The sequence below is a fragment of the Melopsittacus undulatus genome, chromosome 14, assembly GCF_012275295.1.
Source record: "Melopsittacus undulatus isolate bMelUnd1 chromosome 14, bMelUnd1.mat.Z, whole genome shotgun sequence".
NCBI lineage: Eukaryota > Metazoa > Chordata > Aves > Psittaciformes > Psittaculidae > Melopsittacus > Melopsittacus undulatus.
The window spans coordinates 3,417,158-3,436,637 of record NC_047540.1 but is presented as its reverse complement, the minus strand read 5'-3'; the positions used below and the strand labels follow the sequence as shown (position 1 = coordinate 3,436,637).

The 19,480-nt window shown below is 61.9% G+C and overlaps 3 protein-coding genes across 7 annotated transcripts; 1 reads left to right on the top strand and 2 right to left on the bottom strand.

Moving 5' to 3' along the window:
- Nucleotides 1-711: 711 nt before the first annotated feature.
- LOC117436957 (digestive cysteine proteinase 1-like) lies at nucleotides 712-5,408 on the bottom strand. Its single transcript, XM_034069113.1, has 11 exons — nucleotides 4,459-5,408; nucleotides 4,106-4,165; nucleotides 3,838-3,930; nucleotides 3,541-3,713; nucleotides 3,124-3,364; nucleotides 2,441-2,642; nucleotides 1,922-2,115; nucleotides 1,741-1,832; nucleotides 1,494-1,655; nucleotides 1,149-1,338; nucleotides 712-1,028 (listed from the first exon to the last, which is right to left on the bottom strand). The coding sequence occupies exons 1-11, from the start codon at nucleotides 4,514-4,516 to the stop codon at nucleotides 841-843; spliced, it is 1,653 nt and encodes a 550-aa protein (XP_033925004.1). The 5' UTR covers nucleotides 4,517-5,408; the 3' UTR covers nucleotides 712-840.
- Nucleotides 5,409-5,524: 116 nt separating this feature from the next.
- Nucleotides 5,525-10,611, bottom strand: LOC101876923 (digestive cysteine proteinase 1-like). 2 transcript variants are annotated; one of them, XM_034069111.1, is made up of 11 exons: nucleotides 10,532-10,611; nucleotides 10,151-10,210; nucleotides 9,882-9,974; nucleotides 9,602-9,774; nucleotides 8,748-9,117; nucleotides 8,236-8,431; nucleotides 7,853-8,046; nucleotides 7,053-7,144; nucleotides 6,806-6,967; nucleotides 6,100-6,289; nucleotides 5,525-5,934 (listed from the first exon to the last, which is right to left on the bottom strand). In XM_034069111.1, exons 1-11 carry the CDS (start codon nucleotides 10,581-10,583, stop codon nucleotides 5,747-5,749), a joined length of 1,770 nt encoding a protein of 589 aa, XP_033925002.1. In that variant the 5' UTR covers nucleotides 10,584-10,611; the 3' UTR covers nucleotides 5,525-5,746. The 2 variants fall into 2 exon arrangements, with proteins under 2 accessions (XP_033925002.1, XP_033925003.1); XM_034069112.1 differs by having other exon boundaries at nucleotides 8,748-8,991.
- A 91-nt stretch (nucleotides 10,612-10,702) lies between these two features.
- On the top strand, nucleotides 10,703-18,981 carry FGR (FGR proto-oncogene, Src family tyrosine kinase). 4 transcript variants are annotated; one of them, XM_034069115.1, is made up of 14 exons: nucleotides 10,704-11,080; nucleotides 11,202-11,598; nucleotides 13,993-14,054; nucleotides 14,182-14,434; nucleotides 14,515-14,617; nucleotides 14,860-14,958; nucleotides 15,032-15,135; nucleotides 15,206-15,355; nucleotides 15,714-15,878; nucleotides 16,708-16,887; nucleotides 16,989-17,065; nucleotides 17,136-17,289; nucleotides 17,983-18,114; nucleotides 18,210-18,981. In XM_034069115.1, the coding sequence occupies exons 4-14, from the start codon at nucleotides 14,194-14,196 to the stop codon at nucleotides 18,416-18,418; spliced, it is 1,614 nt and encodes a 537-aa protein (XP_033925006.1). In that variant the 5' UTR covers nucleotides 10,704-11,080; nucleotides 11,202-11,598; nucleotides 13,993-14,054; nucleotides 14,182-14,193; the 3' UTR covers nucleotides 18,419-18,981. The 4 variants fall into 4 exon arrangements, with proteins under 4 accessions (XP_033925007.1, XP_033925006.1, XP_033925005.1 ...); XM_034069116.1 differs by lacking the exon at nucleotides 15,714-15,878 and adding an exon at nucleotides 16,194-16,349 and having other exon boundaries at nucleotides 10,703-11,598; XM_034069114.1 differs by having other exon boundaries at nucleotides 10,704-11,598.
- Nucleotides 18,982-19,480: the final 499 nt, after the last annotated feature.

Here is a 19,480-nt window from a genome sequence, read left to right as displayed (position 1 = left end):
CCGAACCGAACAGAGCCGAATAGAACCGAATAGAGCCGAACGGAGCCGAACAGAACCGAGCTGAGCCGAGCCGAGCATAGGGAAGGGGCTGGGCTGAGCATAGGGCAGGGGCCAGGTTGGGCATGGGGAAGGGGCTGGCCATGGGCAGAGGCTGTGTTGGCCATGGCGAAGGGAGGTGCAAAGCCTCCTGTGCTGCTCAGCATCCCTTCTCCAAAGGGAGCCTCCAGGTCCTGCTTCCCGGGATGTCCAAGTGTGTGTCATTGGCTGCGGCCAAGGGAAGCAGAGACGTGGAATGCCATGGAATAAAGGCTGTTGTTCCTGCAGGGTGAGCGTTCCTCTCCCACACTGCACTGGAGTCAGCAGCCCGGGTGACAATGGTTGGAGCCGTCAATGCAGCCATCACTGCAGCAGGGTATGGAACAAGGGGAAGGAAACCAGAGGAGCTTTAAGGTCCCTTCCAACCCAAACCATCTATGGAATGGTTCGGACTTATTCCTGCTGCTGGGAACGGGGGATACCGGCACTGAAACCTGTGGGGTTTGGCCACATGTAACCCAAGGGCTGAGCCCAGGCTGAGCCCTGGGTGAAACTCATCACACAGAGGGGTGCAGGAGGCTGTCGTGGCAAGGGCTGGCAGAAGACCCCCAGCAGGCCAGACAGGTTCACTTCTATAGGCTTTTATTGCTATAATGGTCAATTACCTCTTCGAGGGCTGGGAGCATCCTCTGGGCTAATCCCTCTGCCCCACAGCTGCCTCCCAGGGCCCACATCCCTCTGCCAGCCCCCACCCATCTGGAGCTGCCCCCAGGGACATGGAGGGGATGGGACACGTGTGTCCCATCAGGCCAGGATGGGAAAGGAGGCAGCAGTGGCCACACCGCAGTTGTTGTCCTTCATGGCCATAAGGATGTAGCCATCGTTGCCCCAATAGGTGGACCAGGAGTTCTTGATGAGCCAGTAGCTCTTGCCTTGCAGGACCCCATAGCCCACGGCCAGCACCGCATGGTCCAGCGCCATCGTCTCATTGCCTGGCCAGGAGAAGACAATGGAGCCTCCTCATTCCCCATCCCCTGGAGCTCATTCCCAATCCCGTATCCTCTGCCTGGATTCTCCATCCCCAGCGAGGGGGATGTGGACATGGGGCTCACCACAGAGGGGCTCCTCATAGACCCCATTGGCATAGAAGGCGAAGGACTTGTGTGAGGCATCAATGTTGACAGCCACGGGGCCGTGCTTGACCAGCGCTGCCTTCAGAGCCATGGCACTGCCTGGCTCCACGGTGACGTACCCGGCGAGCTGGGCCACCAGCTCTGACTGGTTGCAGTGGCAGTAGCCGTTCTATGGGGAGGAGGCTGGGGTGGCACTGGGGTCCCTCAGCAGGGGAGGGGAGCAGCACCCCTAAACCAAACTGGAGCCGCCATCCGCTGCCAAAGGGATGTTCGGAGGGGGGGAAGGATTGGGAAGGGGATGGAACTGCACCCTGCCACCCTCACCTGCCCCAGGTAGGGCCCATAGGACTCAGTGCTGGCGATGCCGCCGTGTTTCATGATCCACTCGTAGGCTCTCCACTCCTCACCCCCATCACAGGCGTAGTTCCCGAAGCCCCAGGAGCAGTCGATGAGGACTTGTTGGGACAGGGGGGTCAGCACACCGGTCTGGGGATGGGACACGCTGCAGGGATGGGCACAGGCACCCTCCCGGCGCCCTGGCCATCCCCATGGAGTGCAGCCCCGCTCCCACCTTGAGGAATAGGGCACCCTCCATGGCACCGGTGGTGGCAAAGCTCCAGCAGGAGCCGCAGACGGCCTGGTCCTTCACGGGGGTCACAGCACCTGGGGACACATTGAGCAGGGGATGATGATGCTGTCCCCATGCAAACCCCAGTGTGCAGAGCCAGGCCCTATCCATGCACCCTGCTCACCATAGAGCCGCCAGTCGAGGCTCTCGGGCAGGATGAGGCCGGTGTAGAGCTCGGTGGGGAAGCGCTGCCCGGTGTTGGGGGCCCGGCTGCGGCGCCGGCCCCGCAGTGCAGCCAGCTCCTGGGGCGTGCGGTCGGCCAAGTGGTTCAGGGCCAGCGTGTAGGAGAGCGCGGCGCGGTTCCTGGAGTGCACGAACCTGCCCCAAGGCACCGGCACCGTCACCCGGTGAGGGCATCAGCCGGCACCGGCACCGTCACCCGGTGCGAGGGCATCAGCCGGCACTGGCACCGTCACCCGGTGCGAGGGCATCAGCCGGCACCGGCACCGTCACCCGGTGCGAGGGCATCAGCCGGTACCGTCACCCGGTGAGGGCATCAGCCGGCACCGGCACCGTCACCCAGTGTGAGGGCATCAGCCAGCACCAGCACCCGGTGCGAGGCCTTCCCAACCCTCCATCCGCTGGGATGCCGCGGGAGGGAAGGAGCATCCCACCCCAAGCCCGGCTCCCCGTCACCCCGTACCGCATGTTGTGGATGAAGGTGTGCTTGCGGTGCTCGTGCTCCTCCTCACTGCTGTAGCTCTTGCGGAAGCGCTGCTTGTAGCGGTGGAAGAGGCGGTGGTGGATGTGGTCCATGTCCTGTGGGTGCCCCAGGAGCTCCTGCATGGGGTTGGCCACGATGCGGTGCTCGGGGCCGGCTGCGGGCCACTGCTTGCACTGCACCCCTGCCATGAGGACACAGCTCATGAGCCCCCCCCGTCTGAGTGGGGACCCCAAATCCAGTGCCGCTGTCCATCCCATGTGCACTTCTACTCTGCTTTTGCCCCTCTGCCCTCTCATGAGGCCCCACTGGGAGCACTGGGTGCAGTTCTGGTTTCTCCAGCATAAGGACTTGGAGCTGGCCAGGCTGGATGGGGCTTGGAGCAGCCTGGGTTAGAGGAAAGTGTCCTTGTGGGACCATGAGCTTTAAGGTGCCTTCCAATCCAAACCAGACTGGGATTCAATGATTCTATATGGATGCAGCTCTGCATCCACACCCTCTTCCAGAGCATCTCACCCAGCACCATGCTAGGAAAGCACCCACATCCCCCAGCTACCCAATTAATCCCATTGCTCCCTGCTTTTTCCCCCCCAAACTAATTCACCCAAATGATGAAGCTCTTGCATGAAGACAAGGGATAAAGGGGAAGGGATGTGGACACTCACCCTCAGGGAGCTGGAAGACGCTGGGGGGGAAGCAGTGGCTGAAGGAGGAGTACTCGATCTCATACTTGTCATAGTGAGACCTCAGGAGGCTGTTGTAGCCCCGCACCTCGTAGTGCAGGGGCACGGGGCCATGGGCAGAGCTGCCCACCCGCAGCGTGTACACGTTCTTCTTGTGGCCCCAGTAGGAGATGTTCTGCCACACAGCACAGGGCTGCCCCTGGCACCGCTCATCCCGCACCCGCTGGGCACAGCACACGTGTTAGGGACCGCACCAGCACCGTGCCCCTTTCACCTCCATCATCACCCATGGGCCCATCCCACCCTATGGGTACCCTGTATCCCTGCCCGCAGAGGGATGCAGTCAGCAGACACCCACTGCCCCATCCCGCATCCAGGAGGACCATTCCCAGGGCTCACCTTGAAGCTCTCCAGGCTGGGGAAGACGCTCTGTGGGGTGATGAGCTCCCCATCGGTGCCATTGATGCGGAAGCACCTCCGGACATTCACCTCTGTCTCGGTGGTCTCGGGAGTCACCTTGAAGCTGGCCCCAAAGGGCTTGATGGAGCCCAACTGGTAGGTGACCACTTGGCCTGGGGACAGGGACAGTGCGGAAGCCAATCCCAAACCCCACATCCTGGCTCCCAGGAGGCACCCAAGGGTCCTAGAGCGGATGGTGAAGGGTCAGGGGATGAATGGACTCCGCTCTGCACCCACCACCATAGTACTGGATGCGGCTCTTCCCCCCGGTGAGGTTGTACCAGGCTTCGAAGGGCTCCCTGATCTCCGCATAGGGCAGGCTGATGACTCCTGTGGGGACAGAGGGGCTGAGACCCAGAGGCATTCCCTGTCCCCCTGCCCTGAGCCCTTGGCTGGGAGGGGAGCACTGGGTGAGGATGGAGCCCCCCATGGCCTCACAGCATCACCCATGGGTGAAGGTGCAGACCCCCTGCTCCCATTGGGGTGCCCATTCCCCAAGCAGTACCTGTGACGTGGTAGATGTCCCCAAACGTGGGGGGCTCCAGGGGAGCTTTGCTCTCTGCTCCTGGAAGAAGAACAAATACCCCAAAGCCCTTTATGCTGCCCATTAACCCCTCTTACAGCAGGTTCTGCTCCCTGCCTCCCTGTCCCCTGTGCTGGTGACACAGAGAGCAGAGCCCCCCCATCCCTGCTCTCCCTATGGTGCAGTCTGGGGCATCCCAGAGCCCCCCACACACCATAGGGCATGAGGAGGACAAGCGTGCCCAGTGCCCTGCACTGCTGCAGGCATGGGGACAGGGACCCCACAGTTCCCATGCTGAGGGGCATCCCCCTGACCCCCCCAGGGTGGGTGCTCACCCAGCAGCATGGCAGCACCCAGCACCAGCAACCACCCCATCCTGCACCCCCAGCCCATGCTGCACACACACGGGTGCCTTAAGTAGCACTGCTGGGTGGGCAGGGAGCTGCAGGAAACCAATGGGCAAAGCCTTGGCTGGGGCTAGCCCCAGGGGGAGGTGTGGCTTTAGGTGTGTGTGCCCCCCCATGGGCACCCTGCCTTTCCCAGCCATGCCAGGGTCTCACTGGACTTGGGGTGGGTGCCCCATGGACTGGGTGCTGGGGGTTCCCTGTGCTCCCACCCGCTCTGGGCACTTGGCATGGAGGCTGCTGCAGCAACCGGGGGTAGCGAGGTGCTGGGTGACCCAGAGCCCCTCTGGGTGCTCCCCACTCTCAGGTATATGTACCCCGGTGTAGCTGTGAGCAGCCATGGGGAGATGGGGACTGTGGGGGTCCCTGCATCCTTCCGGACACACCATCAGGGGAGCTGGGATTGCACTTAGGGGATTTAACTGGGACAAGGAGAAAGATGGGCAGGAAATGACAGGAGCTGCGTGGAACAGAGCTGCGGAGGAGAGCCATGGGCAGCAGCCTTCACCCCTCCTGCCTGGCCCCCAGCCCAAGGTGACAGCAGCAGCACAAAGCAGAGCTGATAAGGACTGGGGTTAGACTGGCTGCATGTGGTGCTGGGGATGGGGCAGCCACAGTGTCTCCATCCAACCCATCCCGATGTCCCAGTGTGCTCACAGGGAGGAATTCCTTCCTCAGATCCCATCCCCATCTCCTCTCGGGCAGGTTAAGGCCATTCCCCTTGTCCTGTGCCTGTGGCATCAGGCGCTGCCGGCGCCACATCCCCACCCGTAGCCACAACAGGCAGTGGGGCAGAGGCTGATGCCTTCCCCCCTTCCCAACATCCCACGTCAGGAATGTCTCAGCTCAGCAGAAATCCCTGGGCTTGTTTGTGCTCCACCTCAGGAGACAGGGCTGGAAAAGCCGCTCCCCTCGCCCGGGATCTTTGGGAATGGCTCTGCAAAGGGCACGGAGCTGCATCTGCAGCAGCAGAACCTCTCCTGTGGAAGCAAACCTCTGTTCTTCCAGGGGCTTTATTGGCAAGTCCACAGCAGGGTCCCCTTGTCCAGCACCCCATGGCCCTGTCCCACCATGTCCCACAGCTTCCTGCTGCGTGATGGGCTCGCACCCAAGGGCTGACTGGGACATGCTGATCCAGGGATGGGTGATCAAGGATGCTCGTCCAGGGATGGGTGCCAAGAGCATCACCGAGGGCTCTTCCTGCAGCCCATAGGGTGGCTCAGGCCAGGATGGGGTAGGTGGCCTCAGTGGCCACACCACAGTTGTTGTCCTTCATGGCCATGAGGATGTAGCCATCGTTGCCCCAGTAGGTGGACCAGGAGTTCTTGATGAGCCAGTAGGTCTCTCCCTGCAGGACCCCATAGCCCACGGCCAGCACTGCATGGTCCAGCTCTCCTGTCTCGTTCGCTGCAGGGGACAACACAGGAGGTGATGGATGTGGAGAGCATCCTGTACTGTGCACATCACTGCAGCACAGGGGAGGGATGTGGGGTCCCCTCCCAGCCCAAGCTGGAACTGGGGTGTCCTGGCATCTCCTTAGGGACTCCCGTGCCCTGGGTACCCCCGACTCACCACACTTGGGCTCGTAGTAGATGCCGTTGGAGTAGAAGGAGAAGGACTTGTGCGAGGCATCGATGCTGACGGCCACAGGGCCGTGCTTGTAGATGGCAGCTTTCACTGCTGTGATGTTGCCCGAGGTGACGTTGACGTAGCCTGTGATCTTGCCCAGCATCTCAGACTGGTTGTAGTGGCACAAACCGTTCTGTGGTACCCAGGGAGGGGGGGTGCGGTGTCACCAGGAGCCCCCAGGAGCAGGCTGCATGGGGTGATGTGGGGCAGCATCCTGGCTCTGTGCTACTCTACCCCTGTTGTGGGGATGGGAGCTGGCTCCGCACCCGGAGCCTGGGGGCAGTTGCCTGTGTCCTGCAGGCACCTCCCTGTCCCCAGGCAGCCCTGCTCCATCCCTGCTCCATCCCTGCTCCATCCCTGCTCCATCCCTGCTCCATCCCTGCTCCATCCCTGCACCCCGGGGTACACAGGGACCCACAGCACCACCCATGGGTGGAGGAGCCTTGCCCCTTATTTCACAAGAGGAGAAATGGAGGCGTGCAGTGATGAAACTGAGCCTGGAGGTTGGCTTTGGACTGTGCTTGGCTCTGCAGGGAGCCTGGGGACAAGGAGACATCCCCGCCCCCAGAGCCCATTCAGCACCTCTGACCCATCCTGATCAGCCCCACTGTGGCTTTAAAGCACCCCAAGGATCAGGGGAACCCCTCACCTGCCCCTTGTAGGTGCCATAGGACTCAGTGCTGGCGATGCCGCCATGTTTCTTGATCCACTCATAGGCTCTCCACTCCTCACCCCCATCACAGGCGTAGTTCCCGAAGCCCCAGGAGCAGTCGATGAGGACTTGTTGGGACAGGGGGGTCAGCACACCGGTCTGGGGAGGGGACACGCTGCAGGGATGGGCACAGGCACCCTCCTGGCGCCCCGGCCATCCCCATGGAGCGCGGCCCCGCTCCCACCTTGAGGAATAGGGCACCCTCCATGGCACCGGTGGTGGCAAAGCTCCAGCAGGAGCCGCAGACGGCCTGGTCCTTGACGGGGGTCACAGCACCTGGGGACAGCGGGGTGGGGGTGAGAGGCTGGGGGGGCACTGGAGGATGGGGATAGGTGGAAGGGAAACTGAGGCAGGAGGCAAGGACTTGGTGCACTCCCGGATGGGATGGGTTTAAACTGGAACAAGGGAAGCGCAGGTTGGATTTAGGGAAGTTCATCCCTGTGAGGGTGCTGGGACACTGGAATGGGCTGAATAGAGAAGCTGTGATTGCCCCATCCCTGGCAGTGCTCAAGGCCAGGTTGGACGGGGATGGAGCAGCAGTCTGGGATGCTGTGATTCTGTGTGAAGCCAGATGTGGCTTCAATGACGCATTTGTCCCTGGGGCACCAGGCTGGCTGAGGGCTCAGTGCCAACTGAGCTGCCTTCATCAGATAACCATAGAACACCAGACAGGTTTGGGTGAGAAGGGAGCTTAAAGCTCACCCAGTTCCACAGTCAGGGACACCTTCCACTGGAGCAGCTGCTCCAAGCCCTGTGTCCAACCTGGCCTTGAGCACTGCCAGGGATGGGGCAGCCACAGCTTCTCCATTCAACCCATCCCAGTGCCCCTCATAGGGAAGAGCTCCTCCTGCTTCCATCTTCCAGTTGCTGAGCAGAGCCCCAGGGAGCCGTGAATCCCAATGGATAACACAGCCCCACAGCATGGCAGTGGAGAGTGCGATGGCACTCAGGGCGCTGCCACCACGACCCCAGCCCCACACCTACCATACATGCGCCAGTCGAGGCTCTCGGGCAGGATGAGGCCGGTGTAGAGCTCGGTGGGGAAGCGCTGCCCGGTGTTGGGGGCCCGGCTGCGGCGCCGGCCCCGCAGTGCAGCCAGCTCCTGGGGCATGCGGTCGGCCAAGTGGTTCAGGGCCAGCGTGTAGGAGAGCGCGGCGCGGTTCCTGGAGTGCACGAACCTGCCCCAAGGCACCGGCACCGTCACCCGGTGAGGGCATCAGCCGGCACCGGCACCCGGTGTGAGGGCATCAGCCGGCACCAGCACCATCACCCAATGAGAGGGCATCAGCCGGCACCGGCACCATCACCCAGCACAGCCCTAACCCCAGCCCAGAGCCTGGGGCTTCTCCCCCTCCATCCTCCCATACCTCATGTTGTGTACGAAGATGCTCTGCCGGTGCTCCAGCTCCCGCACGGAGCCATAGCTCCGGCCGTGCTGCCGGCGGTAGTGGTGGAACACCTCATGGGCCCAGGGTTGGTGCCGTCCCACCAGGTCCTCCATGGGGTTGGCCAGCACACGGTGCTCCGCTGCGCTCCCCGGCAGGACCCCGCACTTCTTCGTCTCTGCAGGGCAAGGAGAGGATGCCATGAGCAGATGGACACAATGGACACTCTATGGACACCATGGACACCCTATAGACACGATGGACAACCTATGGACACCCTATGGATACAATGGACACCCTACGGACACAATGGACAATCTATGGACACAATGGACACCCTATGGACACAATGGACACCCTATAGACACGATGGACACCCTATGGACACAATGGACACCCTATAGACACAATGGACACCCTATGGACACAATGGACACTCTATGGACACAATGGACACCCTATGGACATGATGGTGGGGTCCATCCCTGGCTCACCATTGATGGGGAGGTCAAAGATGGAAGGTGGGAAGCTGTTGTCAAATTCAGTGTAGGCAATCTCATACTTGTCATAGTGGGAGCCCAGCAGGCTGTTGTAGCCCCGCATCTCGTAGTGCACGGGGGCCACCCCACAGCTGGAGTTGGTCACCCACAGTGTGTAGACGTTCTTCTTCTGTGCCCAGTGGGTGATGTTCTGCCACACGGCACAGTACCGGCCCCGGTAGTACTCCTCCCGCAGGAACTGGAGGGGACACAGCATCAGCTCCTGTGCCCTCGCCAGGCTCTTGGCTCCAGCCATTGGCAAACAGCTGAACACGGGGTGGGAAGCAGGGTGAGGCAGCTCCAGTGCTGGAAACCTGGAGAGGGGCTTTGGACAAGGGATGTAGGGACCAGACAAAGGGACGAGGGGCCCTTCCAACCAAACCAGGCTGGGATTCCATGATTATCCAGCTCAGCAGTGCCCTGGGGACACCCCTTGTGCATGGTGCTGTATGTGCACACACAGAGGGGTGTCCCTGCCTGCACACCCTCTCCTAAAGGGTTTTCCTGTGTGTTTCCCTGTGGACACACAGCTGGAGCTGAGCCGCTGCCATGCAGGGACTTGCCCAAACCATCCCGAAACGCTGGCATCCGTGTGGGCTGCGGCACGTCCCAACATGGTGTTGGGAAAGGAGGCAGGAGTCCAGCCCCGATCCAGGTGGGAAGTGACCCTCCCTGCGCCCTGGGGCACAGGAACACGTCCTGGCCTGTCCCTGGGATGGAGAGGAGCAGCTCCGGCTGCCCCGAGCCCCAGCCTGGAACGTGAGGATGCTCCGGGCAATGAGTGGGATCCAGGCTCCGGCATCACTCACCTTGAAGCCATCCATGGTGGGGAAGACGCTCTGAGCCTTGACCACGTCCTCCTTGGAGCCAGGCAACTGGAAGCATTTCTTGGTGTTCACCTCCTTCTCGGTGGTCTCTGGGGTGATCTTGTACCGCATCCCATAGGGCTTCACAGCTGCCAGCTGGTACGTTATCACCTGCCCTGTGCCAATGGGATGGGGAAACTGAGGCACGGTGCTCCTGACCCTATGGAGCGGGATGGGGCAGGGTGGGCACAGCCTGGAGCACATGGATCTCCTTCCTTATTACCCCCATAGTACTGGATGCGGCTCTTGTTCCCTGTCAGGTTGTACCAGGCTTCGAAGGGCTCCTCAATCTCAGCATAGGGCAGGCTGATGACACCTGTGGGTGACATGGCCTCAGCACCCCAACCTCCCACCCTTCACCCATAGAGGATGCAGCCCCACAGCCAACCAAGCTGCTGTCCCCATGGCTCCTGGGTTAGGACAGCCTGGTCCTGTTGGGTGCTGAGCATCCTCCGCTCCCCCTGGCAAAGGGATGCTGCAGGGTCCTGTTACCTTGGACATGGTAGATGGAGCCGAAGTGAGGGGGTGAGCGGGAGAGCCCAGGGTCCTGTCCTGAAAGGCAGAAGAGGGACAGGGCTCAGTGGGGCTGAGCCCCACCACGGCCAAGCTGGGGATGGGGTGGACCAGACACCCAGTTCCAAGCCCTTGCCATGGGCAGCAGCACCTTCCACTAGAGCAGCTTGCTCCAAACCCCATCCAACCTGATACAGGCAGCCCCTGCTGCCCCACTGGTGTCACCCAGCCTCTCCCATGGGTGCTCAGCACACCCTGGGTCTGAGCACCCACATCCACTGCCAGCTGCAGGGGGAGCAGTGATGGATGCAGCAACCACCCCAGCTCCCACCTCTGGGTGTCCCGATGGGACAGACTCACCCCGGGTGATGGTGCAGAGCGCACAGGCTATGACCCAGTGCAGAGCACCCATCCTCGCCGCCCCGGCGCCCAGCACCACCTCTTCCCTTTAAGCAAGAGCTGGTGATGGTGAAATCAGGCAGGAGCCAATGCAGAAGCTGGGGCCCTCCCTGGAGGAGGGGATGAACCGGCCCTGTCTGGGGTGTGGGGCACCTCGGGGTGCAGGCAGGGCTCAGCATTACCAGGGGTGATGCCCCCCGTGGGGCTGGAGCCTGAGCACCCCATGTCCCTGCTGTGCCTTGGCCCCTGCACAGGGACACTGTGGCAAGGCTGGCTCCATCCCCAACAGCGCCTGAACAAGTCCCGAGGTTGGGATGAGGAGGAGCTGTGATCCCAGGATGAGTGTGGGGATGGAAAGGGCAGTGTGGAGCAGGTCCCATCCTGGCCCCCCCATGAGAACAGGAAACACCGGGGCCAGGCTCACCTTCACACAGGAAAGAGGTCAGCCGGCAAGGGCTAACCACAGGCGAGGAGGAGGAGGAGGAGGGGGCAGAGGAAGGCCCTGGCCAGGTAGGTTAGGACCCCCACCCATGCATCCGCAATCCAGGGGACATGGGTGCAAGGCCATGGGGGCTGCAGGCAGCTCCATGCTGGCTGGTGGCCACAGTCCCTGCTTCCCCCCTGTCTGCAGCCTGCTGCCCCATTGCCACCCTCGGGGGGTGATGCCCTCCCTGCCTGCCGGTGGGTGCGGGCAGCCCCCAGCCTGGCGCATGGCCGGCGGCAGGGATGGATCCCACAGAGCTGGATCCCGACGGGCGCTGGTGCGGAGCAGCGGTGCTGGGAGCGCTGGGAGGAAGGGGTGGCGAGGGGAGGGGAAGCTCTTTGCTCTGCTGCGAGAGCTGCCGAAGAGACGGGGGAAGCGCAGGCACTCGGAGCTCGCCGCGCTCCCCACAGCACCCGCATCGCCTCGGCCCCCCCCGGCACCCCACACAGCGGGGTTCTGGGTGCTGCGGGGTTCCCCAGGCTGAGGTCCCATCCGGAGCAGCGCCGGAGCAGGGTCCATGCGAGCCGGAGCAGCAGGGCTGGCGGTAGGTGGCATGGGCAGTACGGGGGTGTCTCTCTATCAGTCCCTTTGCTGTGTGTCCATGTGTGGGGCAGCTGTGGGTCTGGGGTGGGATGGGGCACTGTGCCTTGGGGGATGCTATGGGTCCTGCTCTTACTGCTCCCCGCTGGGCAGCACCGGCTGCTGCAGTAAGACGGGGGGGGGGGGGGGGGGTGAACAGCGGACCCCCAAACTCCCTTGCTGGGGGGCAGTAGGTCAGAGGGGGGGCATTGCACAGGGCAGGCGCTCACTCTCCCAGCACTAATGGGTGGCAATGGGGAAGCTGTGGGGGGACAGATGGTGCCTTTTGCCTGTGCTGGACCTGGGTGCTGGGGTGATGGGGGGACACCCTCTGCTCTCCCCAGCCCCCATGATGCCCATGTTGTGGCAGCCCAGTGGGTGCCCATGGTGGGATGCTGGGGTAGGTATAGGGGTGTCAGGCCATGGCCAGAGTGGGTGCTCCCCCCGCTCCCCATTGCTCTGCTTGTCCCTGCTCCTTTGGTGTGTCCCAAGGAGGGACAGGAACTCGCCGCTTCCTGCCCTGCACAATTCCCTCCCCACCCCGCTCCTCCCGGGACATTGTATTTGGAGCCCTCCCTCCGCCCCTGCAGCCCCTCGGATCCGGGAATTGCTCTTCTTCCAGCGGAAATCCTGCTTTCCCAGCCAGCGATGGGGCTGGGAGGCCGGGGTCAGGGGGGGGGGGAGCTCCTTCTTCCAGGTCGGAGCTGGTTTTGGGAGCCAGAAGCCCCTTTGAGCCTTGTCCTGCTCCTGTGCAGGCAGGGGAAGGGGTGTCCCTGTGGGCATCACTGCTGGAGGGTGGCCAGGAATAGCACTGGAACACTGCTGCTTCCTCTCCATTCCACCCAACTGGGGTGGGATGCTCCAGTGGGAAACCCACTCTCAGGGGATCCTCTTGTGGTTATCCCCATGCACCATCCTCTTCCTCCTCCTCCTCTCCCATGCTGTGCTCCTGCTGCTTCCTCCTCCTGCTGTGTAGCTGCTGGATGGGTTCCTCTGACACCCAAATGCTTTCTGGGGAGCTGTTGGCACCCCTGAGTGCTGGGGTACCCACCTTCCCCCTGCCTTGTCTCCATAGCACTGGGTGCAGGATGATTCCATACCCCACTCCATCATCATTATTCCCCAAAGGGGAATGGAGACAGGGAATGGGGTGATCCCCATGGGGTGGTGGCATCCGGTGACCACTGAGCTCGGAGCTGGGGACGGGGCTGAACTGCCCCATATCCCACGGAGGGGGGGTCCATGGAGCAGATGGACAGACGGACAGGCCCCAGCCATGCCCGGTGGGGTGGTGGCAGTGGCAGGGGTGATGAGTTGGCTGGGGCTCAGCTGGCAGCTTGGCTGGGACCAGCGCCGGTGGAGCCGGTTGCCATCTGCTCCCATTTCCAAGCAGCTCCTTCCTGGAAAGCCAAGGCCATTGGATATGGGTCCAGCTGCATCCCCCCGCTAAGGAGGACACGAGGGGACAGTTTTGGTGCCACTCTGCCTGTTGGGAGGGTCAGGAACCAGTTTTATGGGTACCAATGGAAGGGGGATCATGCAAGAGGATGGCACAAGCAGCCCCTAAACCCTGTGGTGCTGTGGGATGTCAGCCTTGTCCCTGCCTGGAGGATGCTCCTCCCAATGTCAGCAACAGGGCAGGTGATTCCCACTGGAGGGAATGGGGATTGGGAGCACTGGGCCTGTTTGTCAGCTGAAACAGCCACTTATGGTCAGCAAAACTCGAACCTGAACCAGCCGAGCCGCTGGGGTTGGGCAATGGCTGTGGTGTTGCCACAGTGCAGGTGTTGAAAGCAAAGGTGGGAGAGGAAAGTGAAAGCAAGTGATGGGGGAAACAGCTCAGCCAGCCCAAAGGCTCCATCTCCTCTGCTCTGGAGCTGGGGTGTCCTGATGGAGACAGAATAAAGGGAATGGGGACAGGGACACTGTGAGGGCTCCTGCCCACCCTTGAAGGGATGCATCTCCCCTTGGGGGGCAGTGATGGGGTTGTTGAGGACACAGCAGCAGGAAAACCTGCTTGAGGATGTGGTTTCAGCCTGCACAGGGCTATTGCAGCCCATGAAGGGGTGTTGCAGTCTGCAGGGGTGTTTCAGCTCGTGCAGGCACGCTTTTAGCTCATGCAGTGGTGTTGCAGCTTGTGCAGGGCTATTGCAGACCATACAGGGATGCTTTAGTTCATGCATGGCTATTGCAGCCCATACAGGGATGCTTTAGTTCATGCATGGCTATTGCAGACCATACAGTGATGCTTTAGCTCATGCAGGGCTATTGCAACCCATGCAGGGGTGTTGCAGCCCATTGAGGGGTGTTTCAGCCCATGGAGAGCTGTTTTAGCCCATGCCTTCCTCTCTGTCCACAGGAGCCTGTTCCCATCCCCGAGGTGACAATGGAGCAGCTGAAGTGACCTGAGGAGCTGTTGCAGTGAGTGGGGTCACCACAGACAGGAGCACCCATGGGTCTCTGCTGCTGGCTGTGCTGGGACACGCTTGCCCATACGTGTGCACACGTGTGTGCTGTCAGTGGGGCTCATGGTCCCTCCATCCCGCAGGTCCTGCCCAGGATGGGCTGTGTGCACTGCAAAGAGAAGATCACCAGCAAAGGGCAAGTGGGGGGCGAGCTGGGCTCCCCCCAGCCCCCTGTGTCCCAGTATGACCCCGACCCCACACAACCGGGTGCCATCTTCACCCGCATCCCTGACTTCAACAACTTCCATGGCACAGCAGTCCCGGCGGCTCCATCCCTGCTGGGGCCGGGGGGCTTCACCTCCAACATGCTGCAGATGAGGAGCGGGGGCATCTCAGGTCAGTGGGGGGGTCCTGGAGCACCCTCGAGGTGATGGGGGGTGCGTGGGGGTCACTGTGGTCCCCTCCATGTGCTGCAGGGGGAGGTGTGACGCTCTTCATTGCCCTCTATGACTACGAGGCCAGGACGGAGGATGACCTGACCTTCCAGAAAGGGGAGAAATTCCACATCATCAACAACACGTGAGCCCCCCCTCACCCTCCTGTCACCCCCAGTGTCCCCAGGCCATGGGTACCCTGCGGATGCAGGCTCAGCTCTGTCACTGAGTGCCTATGAGAGACAGCACCACGTGGGTCATGAGTTGTGTGGTCTCAGCAGAGACCAGAGCCCCATGGTGGGGCAGAGCAGGATCTGGGGGTGCTGTGTGCAGGACAGCCGGGTCCAATCCTGTCCCCTCCATCACCCCCTGTTCCTCTCTCCACAGGGAGGGTGACTGGTGGGAGGCCAGGTCCCTGAGCTCGGGTGCCACCGGCTACATCCCCAGCAACTACGTGGCCCCAGTGGACTCAATCCAGGCAGAAGAGTGAGTGTGGGGGGGCAGGGATGGAGGGAGGGCATGGGGTGCCCATGGGGTGCTGAGCCCAGCCCCATTGCAGGTGGTACTTTGGGAAGATCGGGCGCAAGGATGCGGAGCGGCAGCTCCTGTGTCATGGCAACTGCAGGGGCACTTTCCTCATCCGGGAGAGTGAGACCACCAAAGGTATGGGGACAGGGATGGGGACACCGGGGGGTGCACCCCACATCCCTCCCTGAGCCGTGCCCACACCTAGGTGCCTATTCCCTCTCCATCCGGGACTGGGATGAGGCCAAAGGAGACCACGTGAAGCACTATAAGATCCGGAAACTTGACAACGGGGGCTACTACATCACCACCCGTGCCCAGTTCGACACTGTCCAGCAGCTGGTCCAGCACTATATAGGTAGGGTGGGATGGCATTCCAGGGGGGAAAGACATGGAGGGATGATGGCATGGGGTAGGAAAAGCCCCGGTGACCCAGTGGCAGCTGGCTGGGTTGAACTGGGTTGAACTGGAGAAGAAGGGGTGGCATTAGGGAACAGCCTGAGTGTCCCCTCTCTTCCATGTCCTCAGAACAGGCAGCTCTGAGGTAGACAGCCCCTGGGTCTGGATGGGGGCTTTGGGGTTCAAATGAGAGGGTGACCCTGAACACCACCCTCTCCCATTGATGTGTGTGACCCTAAGGGCTGCCTGTGCCACATGGGTGATGGGGTTGGGGTGAGATGCTGTTGGTGATGCTGTCCCCTCGCCCGGTGCCGCAGAGCGGGCGGCCGGGCTGTGCTGCCGCCTGGCCGTGCCGTGCCGCAAGGGGACCCCCAGGCTGGCTGACCTGTCTGTTAAGACCAAGGACGTGTGGGAGATCCCCCGCGAGTCCCTCCAGCTGCTCAAGAAGTTGGGCAATGGGCAGTTCGGGGAAGTGTGGATGGGTAGGGCCTGGTGGGCAAGCGGGGGCAAGCAGGGTGATGGGGTGACAAAGGGGCACCCCCAGGCCTGGCATCCACCCCAAGAGAACGGGGCACCAATGTGTCCCGTGTCCTGCTCTAGGTCACAATGGGGATGCCCCATCGTGGGTGAGCAGCCCCCCTATTTCAAATGGGAGCACAAATCCAGGCCAGGGGGACCCCTCTTTGTCCTCCTCTTCCCGCAGTGCCCCGTGCTCGCTCCGCTCGGCATGCATGCTGTATTCATCCCATCACATTCCCTCCCTCCTTCCTCCTTCCCTGCATCCCTCCACCCCGCAGAGTGTAACGATGGGTTGTGCCATCTGCTCACCTGCGTCTGCCCCACTCTGAGGCCCCAGACCCTGGGATTAGCTAAGGACGCCTGGGAAATAGTGCGGGAATCCATCCGCCTGGAGAAGAAACTCGGCATGGGATACTTTGGAGACGTGTGGATGGGTAAGGCTGGCCCGGCCGGCCGGGGGGAGGCAGCAGCATCACAGGGTACCAGGCATAGGCTCCCCATGGAGGGACAGGGAATGGGGTAAGGTTGGTATGAGGAGCTCACGGGTGTCTTGTCCCCATGAAATGGAATGAGGAGGGTTCCTTGGCCTGGGTGGGGTATGGTGGTGTCAGGCCCCTTCCTTGCCCTGCCCTGTTTTCCTTGCTCCTCCATGCACGCATCCCTCCCTCCACCCATGTATCCATGCACCCATCCACCTATCCATCCATGCATCCATCCATCCATGCATCCATCCCAGCCCTGCCAGGGCCGGCTGCCCCTGTGCTGGTGGTGATGCTGTGATCCCTGGTGCAGGGACATGGAACGGCACCACGAAGGTGGCGGTGAAGACCCTGAAGCCTGGCACCATGTCCCCAGAAGCCTTCCTGGAGGAGGCTCAGATCATGAAGCGCCTGCGGCACGACAAGCTGGTGCAGCTCTATGCTGTGGTGTCGGAGGAGCCCATCTACATTGTCACCGAGTTCATGAGCCAGGGTGAGCAGGGGGCAGGGAACAGGTCCTAGGGTGGGAGGTTTGCACCCTGGGATGGGCACAGATGGTTCTTGGATGCTTTGAATGGGACCTTCTGCTTGCAGGCAGCTTGCTGGACTTCCTGAAGGATGGGGATGGCCGTTACCTGAAGCTGCCCCAGCTGGTGGATATGGCTGCCCAGGTACTGGGGATGCTATAAGGAGGTGAGGGTGCCCCCATGGGGTACGTCCTCACTGTGTCCCCCTCCCCAGATCGCGGCGGGCATGGCTTACATTGAGCGGATGAACTACATCCATCGGGATCTTCGTGCTGCCAACATCCTGGTGGGAGACAACCTGGTGTGCAAGATCGCTGACTTCGGCCTCGCTCGCCTCATAGAGGACAATGAGTACACAGCACGCCAGGGTGAGCTGCTCTGGTGCCACGGTGCTGCTGGAGCCACTGTCCTGTGCCCCCCGTGCTGCATCCCAGCATGGGGCTGGAGATGGTCACCACCAGTGACGGGTACCGCAGGTGATGGGTACCACAGGTGATGGGTACTGCAAGTGATGGGTACTGCAGGTGATGGGGAAGCAGGCTAAAAATGCTGAAAGGTCTGACAAGGAAGCTGGAGAGGGGCTTGGGACAAGGGCCTGTAGGGACAGGCCAAGGGGAATGGCTTGAACCTGCCTGAGGGGAGACTGAGCTGAGCTCTTAGGCAGAAGCTGTTCCCTGTGAGGGTGCTGAGGCGCTGGCACAGGGTGCCCAGAGAAGCTGTGGCTGCCCCATCCCTGGCAGTGCTCAAGGCCAGGTTGGACACAGGGGCTTGGAGCAGCTGCTCCAGTGGAAGGGGTCCCTGCCCATGGCAGGGGTTGGAGCTGGAGGAGCTTTAAGGTCCCTTCCAACCCAAACCAGGCTGAGATTCTGTGGGTATCCCATATGCAGGATGCCTTGGGTGCTGGATGCCCCAGTGCACAGTGTCTCAGTGCAGCATCCTCCCATTGCAGGGCACCTTGGATGCAGAACACCCTCAGTACAGGGCTGTCCCCAGTGCTGGCTGCCCCGATGTGGGTACCCCGGTGCAGAGGGCTGCCCCAGCTCACCTCCCTCCCCTCGCAGGTGCCAAGTTCCCCATCAAATGGACTGCTCCAGAGGCTGCTCTCTTTGGGAAGTTCACCATCAAGTCGGATGTCTGGTCCTTTGGCATCCTCCTGACAGAGCTGGTGACCAAAGGCCGGGTGCCCTACCCAGGTATGGCCCCCCTGGGGCAGCAGGACCAGCAAGGCTCACCCTATGCCTCCCTCTCCGACGCACTGGGGGTGCCAATGGGTGTTCCTATCCCGCAGGGATGAACAACCGGGAGGTGCTGGAGCAGGTGGAGCGCGGGTACCGCATGCAGTGCCCCGGGAGCTGCCCCCCATCCCTGCACGAGGTGATGGTGCAGTGCTGGAAGCGGGAGCCCGAGGAGCGTCCCACCTTCGAGTACCTCCAGTCCTTCCTCGAGGACTACTTCACAGCCACCGAGCCCCAGTACCAGCCAGGGGACAACCAGTGACCCCCCCCCGGCTTTGGGGTGGCCTTGGGGGGTGTTGCTCCCTTTGGCTGTGACCCCCCAAACTCACCCACTGGGAGGTGCTCGGGGTGCCCCATGGAGGACATGGGGCTTTGCACAAGGATTCTGGCCCCAGAGAGGGGGCAAAGCGGTGTCCCCCCCTCCTTGTTGCCTTCACAGCCAGCTCTGAACCTGAGGAGTGCTCTGGGGACCCCCCCCCCCCATGGCCCCCGGACACTCCTGTTCTAGCAGCAGAGGCCTTGGGGTTGGGGAGCTCCATCTCTTCAGCCCCCCCAGAGCCTGGCTCTGACCTGGAGAAAGTCACCTCAGCCTCCCCTTTCTATCATCTGTAATTTATAGGATTTCATACCCCTCACCCTCAGGGACCCCGTATTTGGGGGGGGATCCCCTCGTGTCCATCCCACCCCCCTTTAATCTCCTCTCCTTAAAGCCATAAACCTCTGCTTGCACTGGGGGGGGACACACAAACAGGGACTCTTGAGATCCCAGGGGTTGAGGCTGGGGGCTCAGATCTGCCCCTGGGGCTGTTTCCCATTGTCCTGGGGGGGCAGGAGGGGGGGTACGGGATGGGGTCTGCCCCACGGTGCTCTATGGGGGTCCTGGCTGCAGCTTGTCTCCAACCCCTGTGGCAAGGCATTATCAGGAGCTGACGGGGGGACTTGGGGTGCAATGAGAATGTGATGGGGAGGGGGCATGGCCAGCACCCCCCTGCACCCATAGGGCAGGGCTATGCCAAAGGGGAGGATGAGGGAAGGGGGGGGGGGTCCTTCGTTGTTGATGATTTTATAAATGCAGTCTGTAAATAGAGAGAAATAAAACCTTTCTAACAAGTGTGGGGAGCCTGGATCCTTCTGCCCCCCCCCTTTGGGAGAGGGGCTGCTCCATGGTGAGACCATGCAGGGTGGGTTTGGGTTAAAGGGTTTCACAGTGGGATGCAAACAGGCTCTGCAGGGAGGGGGGCATTGGTTTGATGTTAGTGCTTGGGCTGCATGGACCTGGGATGAAGCAACAGTGTCTGGGGGGGGCACAGCACCCAAGGGGAGG

Coding starts and splice junctions, on each gene's coding strand:
- LOC117436957 (XM_034069113.1), bottom strand. CDS start 4,516: ATGGGCTGGGGGTGCAGGATGGGGTGGTTGCTGGTGCTGGGTGCTGCC. Junction 3,931..4,105: donor GGACATCTACCACGTCACAG/GTACTGCTTGGG, acceptor CTGTCCCCACAG/GAGTCATCAGCCTGCCCTAT. Junction 1,339..1,493: donor ATGGGCCCTACCTGGGGCAG/GTGAGGGTGGCA, acceptor TCCTCCCCATAG/AACGGCTACTGCCACTGCAA.
- LOC101876923 (XM_034069111.1), bottom strand. CDS start 10,583: ATGGGTGCTCTGCACTGGGTCATAGCCTGTGCGCTCTGCACCATCACC. Junction 9,118..9,601: donor CCACCATGGATGGCTTCAAG/GTGAGTGATGCC, acceptor CCTTGTCCAAAG/CCCCTCTCCAGGTTTCCAGC. Junction 5,935..6,099: donor CTACTACGAGCCCAAGTGTG/GTGAGTCGGGGG, acceptor TGTCCCCTGCAG/CGAACGAGACAGGAGAGCTG.
- FGR (XM_034069115.1), top strand. CDS start 14,194: ATGGGCTGTGTGCACTGCAAAGAGAAGATCACCAGCAAAGGGCAAGTG. Junction 14,618..14,859: donor TTCCACATCATCAACAACAC/GTGAGCCCCCCC, acceptor CTCTCTCCACAG/GGAGGGTGACTGGTGGGAGG. Junction 16,888..16,988: donor CACCGAGTTCATGAGCCAGG/GTGAGCAGGGGG, acceptor TTCTGCTTGCAG/GCAGCTTGCTGGACTTCCTG.